This window comes from Myiozetetes cayanensis, unplaced genomic scaffold (genome assembly GCF_022539395.1).
Source record: "Myiozetetes cayanensis isolate MyiCay16 unplaced genomic scaffold, myiCay2020 scf238, whole genome shotgun sequence".
Classification (NCBI taxonomy): domain Eukaryota; kingdom Metazoa; phylum Chordata; class Aves; order Passeriformes; family Tyrannidae; genus Myiozetetes; species Myiozetetes cayanensis.
In genome coordinates, this window is record NW_026087454.1 from 18,176 (window position 1) to 33,361 (window position 15,186).

Genomic DNA, 15,186 nt, shown 5'->3' on the forward strand with positions numbered 1-15,186 from the left:
CCGGCACCGGCCCGGCCCCGGCGCCGCCGCCCGCCCGCTCCCGCCGCCGGCTCCGCCATTCCCATTGGCCGCCCTCCCGCCTCGCCGCCTCGCCCATTGGCTGCGGGCGGTGCCACTCACGATTGGTCCCGCCCCCGCCGTGAGGCGCTCGGCGAGCTGATTGGTGGAGACGGCGGCGCGGCGCGCGCCTCGCGCCATTGGTCGGGGGGCGTTGCCGCGCGATCATTGGCCAGGGTTGACGCCGGTCACGCCGCTCGGCCGTCCCATTGGGTGAGGGCGAGCGAGTCCCGCCCGCGGCTCTCCATTGCTCCAAACTCCCCGCCCTCCCCGCCTCCCATTGGCCGCCCTCCGCCGCTTCCCCCGCTCCGCTCGCTCCCATTGGTCGAGCGCGCTGTCGCTCAGCGGCCGCCGGCTGACAATGGGCGCAGCGTGCGGTCCGCCATAAACAATGCACCGGGCAGGCCACGCCCCTTTTCCCGCCGGTTGGCTCCGCCCCCGCGGCAAGATGGCGGCGCCCAGGGGCGGCGCGCGGCGTTAGGAGGTGCGGGGTCCCGGGGTTTTGGGGTGGGGGGCACCCTGAGGGGCGCGGGGAGGGCTCCGGAGGCTCCCGGTGCGCTGACGGCCGCTGTGCAGGGCGATGGCGGCGGCGGCGGGCGGCGGGGCCGGGGGCTGGCAGGACCCCCACACGCTGCAGGGCTGCTGGAGATGGCGGTGGTGGCCGGCGAGGCCCAGCCCGAGCCCCGGGAGCCCATGGGCGAGGAGGTGAGAGGGGACGGGCGGCGGCGGGGCTGTGGGGGTTCCTGGGGAGGGGTCCCGGGGTGTTGGAGGGGTCGGGGGGTCCCAAAGAGGTTTCTGGGAATGTCGGGGAGTGCTGGGGTCCCGGGGATCGGTGAGGGGTTTTGGGGGTTCAGTGTGGATTCCTTGGGGTTTGGGGAGGGTCCCGAGGGGGATCAGTGAGGGGTTTTGGGGGGGTCAATGTGGATACCTTGGGGTTTGGGGAGGGTCCCGGGAGGATCATGGGGGTTTTGGGGGTTCAGTGTGGATTCCTTGGGGTGTGGGGAGGGCCCCGGGGGGGATCAGTGAGGGGTATTGAGGGGGGTCAGTGTGGATTCTTTGGGGTGTGGGGAGGGTCCCGGCGGGGATCAGTGAGAGGTTTTGGGGGGGGTCAGTGTGGATTCCTTGGGGTTTGGGGGAGGGTCCTGGGGGATCAGTGGGGGTTTTGGGGGGTCAGTGTGGATTCTTTGGGGTTTGGGGAGGGTCCCGGGGGATCGGTGAGGGGTTTTGGGGGTCAGTGTGGATTCCTTGGGGTTTGGGGAGGGTCCTGGGGGATCATGGGGGTTTTGGGGGGGGTCAGTGTGGATTCTTTGGGGTTTGGGGAGGGTCCCGGGGGATCGGTGAGGGGTTTTGGGGGAGTCAGTGTGATTCCTTGGGGTTTGGGAGGATCAGTGTGGATTCCTTGGGGTTTGGGAGGGTCCCGGGGGGATCAGTGAGGGGTTTTGGGGGGTCAGTGTGGATTCCTTGGGGTTTGGGGAGGGTCCCGGGGGATCATGGCGGGTTTTGGGGGGTCAGTGTGGATTCCTTGGGGTTTGGGAGGGTCCTCGGATGGATCAGTGAGGGGGTTTGGGGAGGGTCCTGGGGGATCGGTGAGGGGTTTTGGGGGGCCAGTGTGGATTCCTTGGGGTTTGGGAGGGTCCCGGGGGATCAATGAGGGGTTTTGGGGGGGTCAGTGTGGATTCCTTGGGGTTTGGGGAGGGTCCCGGGGGATCAATGAGGGGTTTTGGGGGTGTAAGTGTGGATTCCTTGGGGTTTGGGGAGGGTCCTGGGGGACTCAGTGAGGGGTTTTGGGGAGAGTTCAGTGTGGATTCCTTGGGGTTTGGGGAGGGTCCTGGGGGATCATGGGGGGTTTGGGGGGATCAATGTGGATTCCTTGGGGTTTGGGGAGGGTCCCGGGAGGATCATGAGGGGTTTTGGGGGTCCCAAGGGGGTGTCGGGAGGTTCTGGGGGTTCCTGCTCACCGTGCCCCCTCCGTCCCCCAGCGGCAGCAGTGGCTGAGAGCGGCCGTGTCCGAGGCTCTGGGGGGCTCTGGGGGCGCGGGGGAGCTCCGGCGCTGCCTGGGGTCCTGGCCGGGCCCTGCCCCGGGGAGGAGGCGGCCGAGCGGGGCCAGGGGACACGGGACCCCACGAGGAGGCTCTGGACGAGCTGGCAGAGCTGTGTGAGAACCTGGACAACGCCACAGGTGAGGGGAGGGGGTCCTGGGGGCCTCGGGGAGCTGAGATTTGGGGGGTTCGGGGGTGAGGGGAGGTTCCTGTGGGACCCCTGACCCCCCCTTTTGGTTTTTTTTGTGCTCTCCCCTCTCAGATTTCTGTGCCCTGGGGGGGCTGGAGGCAGTTTTGGGGCTCCTGGGGCACCTGTGGCCCCCACTGCGGGCAGGGGCCGCCCGAGTCCTGGGGGCTTGTGCCCAGAACCTGCCGGGGGCCCAGGCCCGGGCCCTGGCCCTGGGGGCCCTCCCCGCCCTCCTGGGGGGCCTCAGGGGGGACCCCGACCCCCGAGTGCCCCCCGCCGCCCTCTTCGCCATCTCCTGTGAGTGGGGGGGGATTTGGGGGAGGGGGGCAGCGAGGAGGGTTTTGGGGAGGGGGCTGAGAGGGTCAGGGGGTGGAGAAAGAGGTTAAGGGGTGGGATTTGGGGGGCAAACAGAGAGGTTTGGGGAGATGGGGGCTCAGGGGGGATTTTGGGGAGTTTTGGATGGCGAGGGGGATTTGGGGTTTGGGGGATTTTGGGGAGGTTTGGGGAGATGGGTGCTCAGGGGGATTTTTGGGGAGTTTGGGGTTTGGGGGATTTTTGAGGGCATTTTGGATGATGAGGGGATTTGGGGTTTGGGGGATTTTGGGGAGTTTGGGGTTCGGGGGATTTTTGAGGGCGTTTTGGATGACGAGGATTTGGGGTTTGGGGAGATTTTTGGGGAATTTGGGGTTCGGGGGATTTTTGAGGGTGTTTTGGATGATGAGGGGATTTGGGGTTCTGGGGGATTTTTGGGAGGTTTGGGAGATGGGGCTCAGGGGATTTTGGGGGTGGGGGTCTGGGGATTTTTGAGGGCGTTTTGGATGATGAGGGGCTTTGGGGTTTGGGGGATTTTGGGGGTGGGGGTTCAGGGGGATTTTTGGGGAGGTTTGGGAGATGAGGGCTCGGGGGATTTTTGGGGGTGGGGGTTCAGGGGGATTTTTGGGGAGTTTGGGGTTCAGGGGGATTTTGGGGGCGGGGTTCAGGGGGATTTTGAGGGCGTTTTGTATGACAAGGGGATTTGGGGTTTGGGGGGGATTTTGAGGGATTTGGGGGTGGGGGTTCAGAGGGGATTTTTGAGGGCATTTTGGATGACGAGGGGATTTGGGGTTCAGGGGGATTTTTGGGGAGTTTGGGGTTTGGGGGATTTTGAGGCATTTTGGATGACGAGGGGATTTGGGTTTAGGGGATTTTGGGGGTAGGAGTTTGGGGGTATTTTTGAGGGCGTTTTGGATGACGAGAGGGATTTGGGGTTTGGGGAGATTTTTGGGGATGGGGTTCGGGGGTATTTTTGGGGTGGGGGTTCGGGGATTTTGAGGGTGTTTTGGATGACGAGGGGATTTGGGGTTTGGGGGATTTTGAGGGGATTTGGGGGTTCAGGGGGATTTTGAGGGCGTTTGGATGACGATGGGGATTTGGGGTTTGGGGGATTTTTGGGGGGTGGGGGTTCAGGGGGAGGATTTTTGAGGGCGTTTTGGATGACAAGGGGGATTTGGGCTGGCCAAGGAAGGGCTCTGAGGGGGATCCAGGGGGGTTTTGGGGCTACAGGCTCTGACGTCCCCCCCCTTTTTGGCCCCCCCCAAGGCCTGGTGCGGGCGCAGCCGGAGGGGCTGGAGCAGTTGGAGGCCCTGGGGGGGCTGGAGGTTTTGGGGGGGGCCCTGCAGAGCCCTCACCCCCCGCTGAGGGCCCGGGCGGCCTTTCTGCTGCACTGTCTGCTGAGGGAGCACCCCAGGCTGCGAGGTGAGACCCCCAAAATCCACACCCCCCTCCCCCATGGGTGGGGCAGCAGGCTCAAACCCCCTAAAACCAACCCCCTCGTGTCTCCCCACCCCACAGCCCCCTGGTCCAGCAGGGCCTGGTGGCCCGACTGGTGACGCTGCTGCGCTCCGAGCACGACGGGGCCCACGAGCACGGGCTGGGGACCCTCTGTGGAGTACGTGAGACCTCCAAAACCCCCCCAGAACTGGGCTGGGCACCCCAAAAACCTGGGGAGAGGGGGGAAATGGGGAGCTCTCTCTGCAGGTTGGGTGAGAGCACCGTGGGGAGGGAGGGGGGCTGGGGAGCCTGAGGGGGAGTGGACAGAGGGGTCCTGGGGGTTTTGGGGAGTCTGGGGAAGGTTTGGATGGTCTGGGGTGGTTTGGGGTCCTGGGGGTTTGGGGACCCTGGGGAAGGTTTGGGGGTCTCGGGGAGGTTTGAAGGGTCTGGGGTGGTTTGGGGGTACTGGGGGAGTTTGGGGGCTCTGGGGAAGGTTTGGGGAGTCTGGGGAAGGTTTGGATGGTCTGGGGTGGTTTGTGGGTCCTGGGGGGTTGGGGGCTCTGGGGAAGGTTTGGATGGTCTGGGGTGGTTTGGGGGTCCTGGGGGGTTTGGGGGCTCTGGGGAAGGTTTGGGGGTCTCGGGGAGGTTTGAAGGGTCTGGGGTGGTTTGGGGGTCTGGGGTAGTTTGGGAGCTTTCAGGGAGGTTTGGAGGGTGTGGGTTGGTTTGGAGGGTCTGGGGGTGGTTTGGGGGCTCTGGGGAAGGTTTGGGGGGTCTGGGGAAGGTTTGAGGTGGTTTGGGGGCTCTGGGGAAGGTCTGGGGAGTCTGGGGATGGTTTGGATGGTCTGGGGTGGTTTGGGGGTCTGGGGTAGTTTGGGGGCTTTCAGGGAGGTTTGGAGGGTGTGGGGTGGTTTGGAGGGTCTGGGGTGGTTTGGGGGTCTGGAGTGGTTTGGGGGTCTGGGGTGTTTTGGGGGTCCAGAGGAGGTTTCTGGGGTCCAGAGGAGGTTTGGGGGTGCCGCTTTCCCTCCCCAGCCCTGTTGCCCCTTTCCCCCAGCCTGGCCACGGATTTCCCGAGGGGTTCGGGAATGCCGAGCCCCGCCCTGGGGCTGGAGGAGCTGCTGCGGGAGCGCCGGGAGCTGCTGCAGGGCCGGGACGAGTTCCAGGTGCTTTGGGGTGGGGGGTCCCTGGGTGGGGGTCTTGGGGATTTGGGGGACCCCTGGGTGATGCAACCCCCCTCGGATTTGCTGCAGGAGGAGCTGGAGTTCTGTGAGCGGCTGCTGCAGCTCTGCTTCGAGACCCCCGAGGAGACCACCATGGATCGGTGACCCCCACCCCTCCCCTCCCTCCCCAGGACCCCAAAACACCCCCCCCACGGGGGGTCGCTGGCACCCCCAGAACCTCCCGCCGCCACGCCTTGTGCCCCTCTCCCCGAAGCTGGAGGGGGAATAAACGCTCCAGACCTGACCGTTTGGTGTGGAAAGGGGTGGGGGCAGCGGCGGTGACGTCAGCGGGGCTGGGGGACCCCCCCCAAATTCGGGGACACCCCTCAATTCCAGCCCCCCTCCGCTCAGCACCGGGAGGGCGGACAGCACGAGGGGCGGGGTTATGTTAATGAGGGGGTGTGGCTTTATGGAGACGGCTAACTGGGAATCGCTGTATGTAAATTAGGGGCGTGGCCTGCCGCGCGCCGGTTGTCACGGTAACCGCGTCCCGCGGTGGGCGGGCTTTCCCCGCCGTCCTCTCTCCCCATTGGTCGCCGCCCGGGCCACCGGCGCCGCTCCCGCTCCCCATTGGTCCCGGTGCGAGGAGGGGGGCGTGGCCTCGCCCCGCCATGGCGGCCGCGCTGGAGGAGGCCGCGGGCACCGTGTGCTGGTGGGGGCTGTCCCCGGCCATGGATCTCCGCCAGCACCGTGAGCGCCGACCCCGCACCCCCACACCGGGGCCCCCTCCGGTGCCCGGCACCTCCGTAACCGCCCCCCGCTCCCCGCAGTGCCGCCGGAGTCGGACCCCAGGACCCCTCGGCGGAGGCGCCGGTGCTGCTGGTGGGGGCGGCCGAGGGGCGGCACGTGCTGCTGACGGCGGCCCGGGCCCGGCGGGACCCCCCCCGCGCCATCACCGTACGGCACCGGGACCGGCACCGGGGTGGGGAGAACGGGGTGGCTCCGGTGGGAGGACGGGGCGGGGGACACACCAGGATCCCGGTTCCGGGCTCGATATCGCGGTCCCGGCGGGTCCCCGGTGCTCGAGGGGTGGGGGGAGCCCCGGGGGGAGTTACCGAGGGCTTCCCGGTGTTACCGGCGGTTTCCCAGTGCCCCCCCCCAGCTGTTCGTGGCCGAGCAGCGCCCCGAGCCCGTGGCGCGGCAGCTCCTCTTCCTCCTGCTGGCGCTGGAAGCCCCGGAGCGCCCCAGACCGGCAGGTAACGGGGGACTCCCGGTGACCCCCCCGGGACCCCAATCCCGTCCCACCCCCGGTAATCCCCCCCGTTCCGCCCCCGTTCCTCCAGCCCGCGCCGCCGCCATCCTGGAGCTCTTGGGCTCCGGGAGGCTCCGCGCCGGCACCGCCGCGATGCTCCGCGGGGCCGCCGGGCGCCTCCGCCGCTGGGTCACCGGGGACCGGCACTGGCAGCGAGAGGGACCCGCCGACCTGGGGCTCATGAAGGTCAGAACCGGGGCTGTCCGCTACCGGGGGTCCTGGGGTCTTTGGGGCTGTACCGGAGCTGCCCCGGGGGAAGGGGGAGCGCTGAGGGCGGGGGTCCCGGTGGTCCCGGTGCTGCCGGTGGCGGTGGTGCCGGTGCCGTACCGGGATCCTCCCCCCGCGCAGTGCCGGGACCGGGACGCGCTCGAGGCGGTTCTGCGGCGCTGGGAGCGAGCGGGGCCGGTCCCGGCGTGCCGGGGGTCGCGGGCGGTACCGGAGCCGGTGCCGGGACCCCCAGGCTGGGACCGGCGGCTGCGGCGGCGACTCGGACCCCGCTACGACGCGAGGGCAGCGGTGGCGGATTGGGAGCTGCGGATGGGGCTGCACCCCCGGGGGGTAACGGCGGGCACCAGGGGGTACCGGGGGTACGGGGGCTGCATCCCGGGGGTAACGGGGATACGGGTACCGGGGGCTGCATCCCGGGAAGGGGATACCGAGGGGTACCGGGGCTGCATCCAGGCACAGGGTACGATAACGGGGGTACTGAGTGCATCCGCGGGAGTACTGGGGCTGCATCCCGGGGGTACCGGGGGATAACAGGGGGTACCGGGGAGCTGCATCCCGAGGGTAACGGGGGTACCGGGAGATAACGGCAGGTACCGGGGCTGCATCCCGAGGGTAGGGTACCGGAGATAACGGGGGTACCGGTCTGCATCCCAGGGGTAGCAGAGTACCGGAGATAACGGCGGGTACCGGGGCTGCACCCCAGGGGCACTGGGGAAGGACCGGGCGGGAGGGGATGTCCCGGTGGATAACGGAGGGCGGTACGAGGGGACGGCCGGGAGATCCAGGTGGGGAGGTGGGAGATGCGTGCAGGGGTCCGGGTCCCGGGAGGTTTGACTCCCCGCTGTCCGCCCGTTCCGTCCCCCAAGGCCACCACGGTGTCACCGGCAGAGTTCGGGCTCTGGCGCGAGAGCGGCGACGCCTTCGGCGGGGGCGAGACCCCAACCCCACCCTGCAGAGCGACCCCGGCCCCGCGCCGTGAGTGTTGGGGGCAGGGGGGCTGGGGAGGGTCAGAGGTCACTGACCACCCCCCACACCATCCCCGACCCCCCAGGACGGGCAGGTGGGGCCGGACCCCAGGTATTGGGGGGACATCGTGACCGGCCCCTTCCTCAGCTCGGGCTCGACCCCGGCGACCTGCGGAGCCCCGGGAAGGTGAGGGGGGCGTGGGGGGTGTGAGGGTGTCCTGGGTGGTCTCTCACGGGATTCTCCCCCACACCCCTTCCCCAGACGGCCACCGAGATCTCCGTGGCCAACGTCACGGCGCTGCTGCACGAGCTGCTCACCGGGACCCCCGGCGACCCCACCCCGAGGAGCCCCGAGGACCCCAGGACCCCCGAGGGCCCCTCATCGACAGGACCCCCTGCGACGAATCAGAGCCCGCTGGGTGAGTGCCCCCCTCCCCTCCGACCTCCAAGATCTCCCCGACCCCCGGGTTTTCTGAGCCCCCTCGACCCCTGACGCCCTCCCAAATCCCCCGCAGGAGTCCCTGGCGCCGCTCCCGCTCCGGGTCCGGTTCCTGCCCTTGGGAAGCGCCCGAAGCCCCCGGCCCGAGCCCGGCTGGGGGCTCTGCCGGCTGCTGGTGCTGGGATGGAGGTGAGGGGGGTCCCGAGGGGTGGTCCCTGGGGGATTTAAATGTTGATTTAAATGGGTCTGGGGGACACCCTGGGAGTGGTCCCGAGAGGAGGTGGGAGGGTATAAATGGGTCTGGGGCCTCTGGGGAGGGATCTCGTGGGAATCCTGGGGGAAGAGGAGGGATATGAAGGGATCCTGGTGGGGGTCGGGCGGGGGTCCCGAGGGTCCTCCCAAAGGAAGTGGGGTGATATAAATGGGTCTGGGGGGCTCTGAGAGGTGGTCCCAGATGCCAGGGACCCTCAGCCGCCCCTCTCACCTTCTCCCCACCCCCAGGTCGTTGCCCGAGCTGACCCCGAGCTGGCCCAACTGGCGGCCCCAGGGCCACTCTGCTGGTGGAGCTGCCCACGTGGGTACCGGGACCCCGGGGACCCCACCCTGCCCCGGGACGCCCCGTGGCCCCCGACCCCCCTCCCACCAGGGCTGTGACCTCTGTCCCTTCCCTTCCCCCAGGTTCGTGCCCACCCTGCGGCCCCCAGCTCGAGGCGTTCCGGGAGCGGGTGGTCGCGCTGGCCCGGGCGGGGGCTTGAGCCCTGGGGGCCCGGGAGCCCCTGGCCCACGCCCGCTTCGGAGACCCCTGAGACACCCCATCCCGCCCCCCCCCCCAAATCCCTCACCCCAGCCCTGAGACACCCCCTCCCCAAATCACACCGCCCCCTCCGATCCCCCGATTCGACACTAGACCCCCAAAATCCCCCTCCCAGGACCCCAAACCCGCCCCTCCGGCCACGCCCCTCCGGCCACGCCCCCCTCCCCATTCATAAACTCCGGCGCGACCCCCGGCTCCGGCCCCGCAGGTACCGGGGGTTTTGAGGGTCCTGGGGGTGCTGGGTCTGGGTCGGGGTCTGGGGGTCGTCACTGAGCGGACGCCGGAGGGGACTTGGGGTCAGAGGGCACAAGAGGATCCCTGGTACGGGGTGGTGGGAGAACAAAGTGGGGGTCCCAATGGGGGTCCCGGGAGAGGTCCCAATGGGGGTCTCAGGGGAGGTCCCAATGGGGTCTCGGGGAGGTCCCAATGGGGGTCCCGGGGAGGTCCCATGGGGATCCCGGGTCCTGAGTCCCTTGGGGGTCCAAGGGGAGGGGAGGTCTGCGGGGCAGCAGAGAGGGGGTCCCGACCAGCTGAGCCCCGGAGGGGTTTGAGGGGTGGGATGAGGGTCTTTGGGATGGGGGGAAGGGGTTGGGGGTCTCTGGGTGTCCTGGGTGCCCTTGGCGTGGGGGGAGGGGGTGGGGGTGTCAGGGCTGCCCGGACGGTCCCGTGGGGGTGGGGGTTGATAAGGGCTATTTTTAGCACCCCTTATCAGCCCCGGAGCCGCCGGCCCCAAATAGGGGCAGCGCTGGGGTTTTGGGGAGGGGCGGGGGACTGGGGGTTGATCTTCTCCCCAGACCCCTCCTCGTGCTCCCCCGCCCCACTCGTGTCTTCCAGCACCGGGAACGGCAGCACCGGGATGGCCGAGGAGTGAGTGGGGGCTCGGGGTGGGTGGGGGGATCTATAAGGGGCGTTTTGGGGGTCCCCGGCTGTTGGGATCCCCGAGAGGGGCTGGCGACCCGGGAGGTTCTGGGGGTGTCCTGCTGGGGATTCAGGGGGCTCTGACTCTGTTTTTAACCCCACCCACAGGGAGGACGTGTCGGTAGAGTCACCCCCACCCCTCCCCACCCATTTTGGGTGACCCCTGACCCCTCTGACCCCCCAAACCCCCTCGCCGTGGCGCAGAGACCCCGGAGGAAGAGGAAGAGGAAGGGAGGGGGTCCTACGCCCCCCGCAGCCGCCCCTGCGCCGCAAATCCTCGGCCAATTACCGGGCCTACGCCGTGGAGCCCCACGCCAAGGTGGGCTCGGGGGTGGGGGCTGGGGGACACTGGGGAGCTCAGACCCCCAACCTCACTGACCCCCAATTCCCCCCTCAGAGGAAATCCAAAATCTCGGCGTCCGTGAAGCTGCAGCTGAAGGTGAGGGGGAGAGGGTGGTCCCTCTATTTTGGGGGTGTCCCTGAGTGTTGGGGATCCCCCTCATTTTGAGCCTCCTCCTCCAGACGCTGCTGCTGCAGAGGGCGAAGCGGGAGCTGGAGCGGGAGGAGCAGGAGCGGGCGGCCGAGAGCTGCGGGTGCTGGGGAGCTCTGCCCCCCTCGCCCTCGAGGGGCTGGGGGCGGCGGAACTGCAGGTCTGGGGGTCACCGGGGGCTGGGGGAAAAGGGGGGCTGGGGGTCACCGAGGGGCTGGGGGAAAGCAGGGGGCTGGGGGTCCCTGAGGGGCTGGGGCGGCGGAACTGCAGGTCTGGGGGGTCCCGGGGGCTGGGGGAAAAGGGGGCTGGGGGGAAAAGGGGGCTGGGGGGAAAACAGGGGGCTGGGGGTCCCCGAGGGGCTGAGGGCGGCGGAACTGCAGGTCTGGGGGTCCCCAGGGGCTGGGGGAAAACAGGGGGCTGGGGGTCACCGGGGGTCTGGGGGGCAAAAAGGGGGCTGGGGGTCACCGAGGGGCTGGGGGCGCTGGGTGGGGGGAAAAGGGGTTGGACGGTTCTCAGGAGTGAGATGTGAGGAATTTAGGGGGGCTTTGGGGAGGGGGACACAGAGTAAGGGGGGTCAGGGTAGGGTTAGAGGGAACATGGGGGCATCTCTGGGGAGGGGTCTGTTGGGCCAGGGGGCTCTGGGGGGACAAGGTGGGTTTGGGGGATCCCAGGGGATCTCTGGAGGGGGACAAGGTGGGTTTGGGGGGGACAAGGTGGGTTTGGGGGATCCCAGGGATCTCTGGGGGGGACAAGGTGGGTTTGGGGGGGATCCCAGGGGATCTCTGGGGGTGGATGAGGTGGGTTTGGGGGGTCCCAGGGATCTCTGGGAAGGACAAGGTGGGTTTAGGGGAGTCCCAGGGGATCTCTGGGAAGGACAAGGTGGGTTTGGAGGGGATCCCAGGGGATCTCTGGGGGGACAAGGTGGGTTTGGGGGATCCTAGGGATCTCTGGAGGGGACAAGGTGGGTTTGGGGATCCCAGGGGATCTCTGGGGGACAAGGTGGGTTTGGGGGATCTCTGGGGGGGACAAGGTGGGTTTGGGGGATCTCTGGGGGACAGAGGTGGGTTTGGGGGGTCCCAGCCATACCCCCCACCCCCAGGAGCTGTGCCGGGAGCTCCACGCCCGCGTGGGGCGCGTGGACGAGGAGCGCTATGACATGGGCACCCGCGTCAGCAAGAACATCACCGAGGTGGGGGCGGCCCCTCTGCCCCCTCCCCACCCCGGGGGACCCCCCTTGGGGACAAAAAAACCCCCCACCTTCCCCCGGCCCTCTGCCCCTCCCCACACCGGGGACACCCTGGGGACAAAACACCCCCTTCCTTCCCCCGGGACCTCTGCCCCTCCCCATCCCGGGGACCCCTGGGGACAAAACCCCCTCCCCATCCCGGGGACCCCCTGGGGACAAACCCCCCACCTTCCCCCGGGACCTCTGCCCCTCCCCACACCGGGGACCCCTATGAGGACAAACCCCCCACCTTCCCCCGGACCTCTGCCCCCTCCCTCACCCGGGGACCCCCTGGGGACAAAAAACCCTCCCCCCTTCCCAGCACCGCCTGCGTCACCGGCCCCGTGCCCCCACCCCTTGTCCCCAAAGTGACCCCAGAGTGTCCTCGAGATGTCCCCTCGAGAGGACAGAGCTGTGGTGTCACCATGGGGGTCTCACGGTGTCCCCATGTCCCCCGGTGTCTCTGAGCCCCCAGATGGCCATGGGAGTCTGGGGGTGTGGAGGTCTCGGGGTCCCATGCCCCGTGTCCCCCAGATGGAGGAGCTGAAGCGCTGGGTGTGGGGGGCATTGGGAGGTCTCGGGGGTCTCAGGGGTGTGAGGGGAGTCTCAGGGGGGTCTCCACATGCCGGTCCCCAGATGGAGGAGCTGAGCGCTGGGTGGGTGGGGGCATTGGGGGTCTCAGGGGTCTTATGGGGTCCCACACCCATTCCCCAGATGGAGGAGCTGAAGTGCCGGGTGGGTGGGGGTCTCAGGGGGTCTCAGGGGGACTCAGGGGGTCTCGGGGGTCTCAGGGGGTCTCATGGGGGGTCTCACACCCCACACCCCCAGATGGAGGAGCTGAAGCGCCGCGTGGCCATGGGGGTGTCAGGGGTCTCAGGGGTGTGTGGGGGTGTTGGGGGTCTCAGGGGTCTCGTGGGGCTCCACACCCCATCCCCCCAGATGGAGGAGCTGAAGCGCTGGGTGGGTGGGGATGTCAGGGGTGTGTATGGGGGTCTCGGGGGTCTCAGGGGGTCTCAGGGGATGTGTGGGGTTGTCAGGGGTGTTGGGGGTCTCTGGGGTGTGTGGGGGTGCTGGGGGTCCCCATACCCTCTATCCCCCCAGATGGAGGAGCTGAAGCGCCGCGTGGCCGTGGGGTGTCAGGGGTGTATGGAGGGTCTCAGGGGATCTCAGGGGTGTGTGGGGCTCTCAGGGGTCTCATGGGGGTCCCCACACCCCGGTCCCCCCAGATGGAGGAGTTGAAGCGCCGCGTGGCCGCGGGGGTGTCAGGGGGTCTCAGGGGGTGTTGGGGCTCTCAGGGGTCTCATGGGGGTCTCCCACACTCCACACCCCCCAGATGGAGGAGCTGAAGCGCTGGGTGGGTGGGGATGTCAGGGGTGTGTGGGGCTCTCAGGGGTGTCGGGGGTCTCATGTGGGTCCCTCACCCCACACCCCCAGATGGAGGAGCTGAGGCGCCGCGTGGGTGGGGATGTCAGGGGGTCTCAGGGGTGTGTGGGGGTCTGGGGGTGTGTGGGGCCTCAGGGGTCTCATGGGGTCCTCACCCCACACCCCCCCAGATGGAGGAGCTGAGGCGCCGCGTGGCCGCGGGCCGGTTCGTGCGGCCCAACCTGCGGCGGGTGCGGCTCTCGGCGGACGCGATGATGACGGCCCTGCTGGGCTCCAAGCACCGCGTGGGCACCGACCTGAGGGCCGGGCTGCGCCAGGTGCGCAAGGACGAGGCCGAGAAGGTGGGTCCTGCCTCTGGGGCACCTGGGGGCTCCTGGGGTGTGGGGGACACACAGGGTGCGCAAGGACGAGGCCGAGAAGGTGGGTCCTGCCCCGGGGGCACCTGGGGGCTCCTGGGGGCACCTGGGGCACCTGGGGTGTGGGGTGTGGGGACACACAGGGGTGCGCAAGGATGAGGCCGAGAAGGTGGGTCCTGCCCCGGGGGGCACCTGGGGGTGTGGGGTGTGGGGACACACAGGGGTGCGCAAGGACGAGGCCGAGAAGGTGGGTCCTGCCCCTGGGGGCACCTGGGGGCTCCTGGGGGGCACCTGGGGGTGTGGGGGACACACAGGGGGTCACAACTGGGGTCACACCTTGGGGACACACCTTGGGGGATCATTGGGGTCACACCTTGGGGTCACACCTTGGGAGGCACTGGAATCATACCTTGGGGTCACACCTTGGGGATCATTGGGGTCACACCTTGGGGACACACCTGGGGGATCATTGGGGTCACAGCTGGGGTCACAGCTGGGGGGGCATTGGGGTAACACCTTGGGGACACACCTTGAGGGGCATTGGAGTCATACCTTGGGGTCACACCTGGGGTCACACCTTGGGGGTCACACCTGGGGTATCACTGGAGTCACACCTTGGGGTTACACCAGGGGGATCATTGGGGTCACACCTTGGGGTCACACTTGGGGTCACACCTTGGGGACACACCTTGGGGGGCATTGGGGTCACACTTGGGGTCACACCTTGGGGACACACCTTGGGGGGCATTGGGGTCACACCTGGGGTCACACCTTGGAGATCATTTGGGTCACACCTGGGGGTCATACCTTGGGTCACACCTTGGGGACACACCTTAGAGGGTACTGGGGTCATACCTTGGGGACACACCTGGGGTCACACCTGGGGGATCACTGGGGACACACCTTGGGGATCATTGGGGTCACACCTTGGGGTCACACCTGGGGGATCATTGGGGTCACACCTTGGGGTCACACCTGGGGGATCATTGGGGTCACAGCTGGGGTCACACCTTGGGGTCACACCTGGGGGATCATTGGGGTCACAGCTGGGGTCACACCTTGGGGTCACACCTTGGGGGATCACTGGGGTCACACCTTGGGGACACATCTGGGGTCACACCTCGGGTCACACCTTGGGGGGCACTGGAGTCACACCTTGGGGACACAACTTGGGGGGCATTGGAGTCACATCTTGGGGTCATACCTTGGGTCACACCTTGAGGGGCACTGGGGTCACACCTTGGGGGGCACTGGAGTCATACCCTGGGGTCACACCTTGGGGTCACACCTTGGGGTCACACCTGGGGGGGCATTGGGGTCACACCTTGGGGACACACCTGGGGGATCATTGGGGACACACCTGGGGTCACACCTTGGGGACATGGGCGTGTCCCCCGCGGTGTCCCCACCCCCATGGGCGTGTCCCCGCGGTGTCCCCGCCCCCGTGGGCGTGTCCTGACGCGGGGAGGGGGGCGTGGGGCGGGGCAGGAGAACCGCGAGGTCGGGGACTGGCGCAAGAACGTGGACGCCCTGAGCGGCATGGAGGGCCGCAAGAAGAAGTTCGAGGGGGCGGCGGCCTGAGGGGTGAGACCCCCACCCCCAAAACCCCCTCTGCCCCCCAGAGCTGGGGAGGGGGACACAACCCCCAAACCCGGGGAATCCTCCTCTCCACCCGGGGGATCGCCTCCAATCCCCCCCCAAAAACATCTCCTGCAGGTGGATCCGTCCCTGGAGCCCCCTGGGCATCTTCATCTTCATCATCTTCATCATCATCATCATCTTCATCACCTCCATCACCTCCATCAGCTCCACCACCACCATCGGCACCCCCACTCCCCAAATAAAGACACCCCCCCATCCCCAATAA

The 15,186-nt window shown here is 68.2% G+C and overlaps 3 protein-coding genes across 3 annotated transcripts; all 3 read left to right on the top strand.

The window, feature by feature from the left end:
- Nucleotides 1–505: 505 nt before the first annotated feature.
- Nucleotides 506–5,493, top strand: HSPBP1 (HSPA (Hsp70) binding protein 1). Its single transcript, XM_050320425.1, is given in 10 exon segments — nt 506–511; nt 634–762; nt 2,037–2,112; nt 2,115–2,159; nt 2,162–2,236; nt 2,359–2,580; nt 3,862–4,017; nt 4,113–4,208; nt 5,083–5,192; nt 5,280–5,493. Coding segments are annotated over 10 exon segments (990 nt in total). The 3' UTR covers nt 5,355–5,493.
- A 165-nt stretch (nt 5,494–5,658) lies between these two features.
- DNAAF3 (dynein axonemal assembly factor 3) lies at nt 5,659–7,750 on the top strand. Its single transcript, XM_050320427.1, has 8 exons — nt 5,659–5,667; nt 5,698–5,939; nt 6,020–6,146; nt 6,352–6,445; nt 6,533–6,687; nt 6,850–7,059; nt 7,596–7,659; nt 7,722–7,750. Exons 1-8 carry the CDS (start codon nt 5,659–5,661, stop codon nt 7,748–7,750), a joined length of 930 nt encoding a protein of 309 aa, XP_050176384.1.
- A 2,053-nt stretch (nt 7,751–9,803) lies between these two features.
- Nucleotides 9,804–15,185, top strand: TNNI3 (troponin I3, cardiac type). Its single transcript, XM_050320428.1, is given in 9 exon segments — nt 9,804–9,814; nt 10,070–10,184; nt 10,263–10,304; nt 10,388–10,451; nt 10,454–10,515; nt 11,455–11,544; nt 13,134–13,304; nt 14,808–14,903; nt 15,036–15,185. Coding segments are annotated over 8 exon segments (648 nt in total). The 3' UTR covers nt 14,901–14,903; nt 15,036–15,185.
- Nucleotide 15,186: the final 1 nt, after the last annotated feature.

What these genes read in the sequence shown, in the direction of transcription:
- DNAAF3 (XM_050320427.1), top strand. An exon ending in ACCCCCCCCGCGCCATCACC is followed by an intron (nt 6,147 to 6,351) that starts GTACGGCACCGG and finishes GCCCCCCCCCAG; the next exon opens with CTGTTCGTGGCCGAGCAGCG. An exon ending in CCGACCTGGGGCTCATGAAG is followed by an intron (nt 6,688 to 6,849) that starts GTCAGAACCGGG and finishes CCCCCCGCGCAG; the next exon opens with TGCCGGGACCGGGACGCGCT.